At 50.9% G+C, this 3901-nt stretch overlaps 1 protein-coding gene across 1 annotated transcript in view; it reads left to right on the forward strand.

The window, feature by feature from the left end:
- Window positions 1-3901, forward strand: part of LILRB3 (leukocyte immunoglobulin-like receptor, subfamily B (with TM and ITIM domains), member 3) — a 51066-nt gene that overhangs the window by 2460 nt on the left and 44705 nt on the right. Inside the window, exon 4 of the mRNA XM_006897370.1 lies at window positions 244-543. Coding sequence (XP_006897432.1) covers window positions 244-543 — 300 coding nt within the window. The remainder of the gene's footprint in view (window positions 1-243; window positions 544-3901) is intronic.

Below are 3901 nucleotides of genomic sequence, written 5' to 3' on the forward strand. Positions count from 1 at the left end.
AAGAAGAAGAAGAAGAAGAAGGAGAGAGAAGAGAAGAGAAGAGAAGAGAAGAGAAGAGAAGAGAAGAGAAGAGAAGAGAAGGGAGAATGGAGAGAGAGAGGTCAGGAGAACCTATGGACACTGAGAGCTATTAAAGAGGGGACACAGACAGAGGGGCCCTGCAGACAAGAAAACAGTTCCAGAAAGGTGGGCATGATGGGCCCTGGATGGCTTCTGACACACCATGGCCCCTTTCTCTTACAGGATTTTATAGGAAGCCCACGCTTTCAGTCCACCCAGGTCCCACAGTGACCTCAGGACAGAATGTGACCCTGCAGTGTCGCTCGGAAAGCTGGTTTGACACATTCCACCTGTTCAAGGAGAACCACACGGGGCCCCTCTTACATCTTTACATGCAGAATCACGCTGGGTCGCTCCATATTAACTTCACCCTGAGCCCTGTGGCCTCAGCCCACGGGGGGAGCTACAGGTGCTACAGTTCACACAGCACCTCTCCCTACCTGCTGTCACACCCCAGTGACCCTCTGGAGCTGGTGGTCTCAGGTAAGGAACATCTGGTCAGGCCTCCCTTGTCCTCATAGTTCAGAGCCCAGGAGAGAGCTCCAGGCTGGTGGGGAGGAAGGGGGGGTCTGAAGAAGTCCCCCAAAGGAGATCTCCCTCTAGGGAGGGACCAGGGCGGGATGGTGAAGGATGATGCCTCATCCTCAATTCTCAGCTTTGAGGCACACATGTCCTCTTGGTGGGGAGCAAGGGACTGGAAAGGGTCAAGGTTGACCAAAGAGAAAGTCTCGAAGAACCCTCATTTTCTTCTCCTCGGAATCTTCACTTTTGCAGACTCTCTCCCAGAGACCAAATCAAGAGTGGGTGAGTACCAGAGGGCTCTCTCTCCCTGGGGGTCTGCACACTTACGCTGTCAGCTAAAAGAGATAGTACTCCATGCACTCCAGCAATGTATGTCTGTGAGGCTGAGAAATGAGCAGAGATAAGGGCCTTGACCCAGGTCTGAAGTGTCCTAGTGCTGGAACCCAGGGAGAAGTGGTCACAGCAGAGAGAGAATTAAGGTCTGAGGGCAGGAGTGGGGGACTGATGCCCTTCACTCTGTCCTGGGAACAGGATGCAGACATGAACTCTCTGACAGGTGGGTGAGGGGCTCTCACTTGGGAGGGGAAGGTGCAAGGAGCCCAGTGCTTTGTTCTCTAACTTTCCCTGCAGGAAGAAAAGGCCCTGTCACCATTTACAAAAGGGAAGCAGCCCAGCGTGACATCATGTGGGAGGGACCAGACAGTGACAGGGCAGCTGTGATATCATGGAGAAGGGACCAGACAGTGACAGGGCTGTGACATCATGTGGGAGGGACAGGACAGTGGGAGGGAAGCTGTGACACTGGGTGGGGAGGGATAACAGTGGGAGGGTATTGTTGATCGAGGGTAAAGTATATTAATGATGAGACAGAACACCAAGAATGTGTAAGTAAACAGAGGTAAAGCAGGAGGCGAACAGTTTAAACAACTGAAGCTCAGAACCCAGCTTCCCTGGGCCTTTATTGAAAGTTGCCAGGGAGCAAATCACAAAGAGAATGCTATGCACATGAAGCTAATTTCTCTTGAAAACCTTATGCTTGACTCAGGAGGGAGGGGTTAGCAAATACAATATAAGAATCCTCTAAACGTTTAAGGTTTGCCTTAGTGTCTACCCCTGTGAACATTTAAAGTTTGCCTTAGTGCTTCAGGGTGAATTCCAGCTTGTATCCACGCCTCCCTCATATCCTGGTACAGCATTTGGTTTATTATAAATATTTAGTATAAAATTTGGCTTCCCACAGGAGAGCAGCAGTACTTCTCCTCATCCAGGTGAGCTCAGACCTGAGAGAAGCAGCATTAGCATGAGGGAAAGAACAGGACTGAAAACGTACACACCCACTGGTTCAAACGCAGGCAGCCCTAGCACCTCCAGCTGTGGCGCCCTTGGCAGGTCCAGCTTCCTCTCTGAGGCTCATTTCACTCCTCTTAGAAGAAACTCCCAGCCTCTCCTCCCAGCTGTTTGGAGATACAGAGGAGGCCCCACAATGAGAGTCCTGGGCACGGGCCTGCATGGACGCTGCACTCAGGACAGGGCAAAGCCCTCCTCCTGATTCACTGTCCCCCCACGAACACAGGACCTGTGTACAGACCTGCCCTGTGGGAGGGTGTCAGAGCTCAGCAGAGCAGAGCACACAGCAGGGCTGGGCTGTTAGATGAGTGGGGACTCAGGTTTGATGGACAAGTCTCTGTTCTGGTATCCACCTGAAGGAAAGGAAGATAGAGGGGTGTTTAAAAAACAAAAACAAAAACCAAACCAACAAAATGGATAAGAGGATTGTGAGCTCCAATCTCAACACTGCTGGTTAGTGGGCGAGGGAGCCTAGAAGTGAACATATAACCAATCTACCTGGGTCTCAATCAACTAGTGCTATTATTATCACAGAGTTACCACAAGGGCATGACTTCCCAAACGTCATTTCTTTTCTTACAGTTGAGCAGGTTAGAAGTCTCAATTCAGGATCCCAGCTCTCAGGGAACACCCTCTCCGTTCTGTCTGTCGGTTCTGGTTCTGGAGAGAAACCCTCCTTTCCGTCAACACCCATGGGCCAGGCGTTCTCTTCTCGACTCCCCTGTGGCTAGTCACTTCCTCACACAGGAGCAGGAGTCCAGAAGGACACGGTTCTCCCCTGGCAATTCTTTCCCGGGGACTCTCGGGTGTCCCCTTTCTCCGCTAGCCTGTCTCCTCTTCTCATCTCTACTGCTGTAAAAGGTGACACGGGTCACATGGGTAGGAAGATCCCCTTACCCTGATCACGGCTGTGATGTGATTCAAGAAAGTCGTACTCTTTTCTTAGTCCTTCCACAGCTTTGTGGCTTATCACATCATGGGGTATTGCTCCATAGTTCCCTCGCTGTGTCATGACATCCACGTATCCTGGGAGGACACAAGTCCACCCACGGCAGTTTCTCCACCTGTAACACAGCGGAGTTGGAAGGTGGCAGCGTCATGCAGCTTGGCTGCTCGATGGTCCAGGTGCTTGCAGGCGGGGGGGAAGCAGGAGAGAGCAGCCTTGACTCACCCATGCCCTTGCTTGTGCCCAAGGTCTCCCGTGGTACCTCAAAGCGCTGATTGGGGTCTCCGTGGCCCTCATCATTCTGGTCCTTCTCTTTCTCTTCATCCAACGCCAACGCCGGAGAAAACGCAGTAAGTAAACTGAAACAGGGGCTTTGTTCACGTGGCCACGTGAGGTGAACGAGATCTTTGGGGCGGACTAAAAGTCCACGCAGGGTGACAGCCAGGAGGCCAAGACATGAGCCAAGGGCACCTTAGAAACACTTCTCCACGTTCATAACTAGCAAAGGAAGACAGAGGAGATGGAAAGGAAACACAAATACAGCAGACATTCAGAGACATTCAGATCAAAGGAAGAGAAGGAGGAGTCTTTCTTGACAAGCCTGTAACTTGAACAATGACACCATGGAGGTACTCAGTCCTGGGGACAATCAGCCACACAGACAGGGGAGGACAGAAGGACAAAGACAAAGACCACAGAGAGGCAGTGGGAAGCACGGTGCTGGGATCTGGGAACTGAAGTCAGCGTGGTGACGTTTAAGATGTACGTGTGAATGGTTGGATGGAATGCGGGTCAGCTCTGAGAGTTTTCATTTGGGAGAAAGAAAGAAAGAGAGAGAGAGAAAGAGAGAGAGAGAGAGTGAGAGAGAGAGAGAGAGAGAGAGAAGAGAGAGAAATAAAGAGAGAGAGAGAGAAAAGAGAGAGAAGAGAGAGAACAAGGAGGGACAATCTCCTCTGATACCAGTCAGATCCAATCTGACAATACACACACGAATAATAATAAAACACTTAAAAAAAAAAAGAAACT

This window comes from Elephantulus edwardii, unplaced genomic scaffold (assembly GCF_000299155.1).
Source record: "Elephantulus edwardii isolate Elephantulus edwardi_28Jun2011 unplaced genomic scaffold, EleEdw1.0 scaffold00208, whole genome shotgun sequence".
NCBI classification, from domain to species: Eukaryota; Metazoa; Chordata; class Mammalia; order Macroscelidea; family Macroscelididae; genus Elephantulus; species Elephantulus edwardii.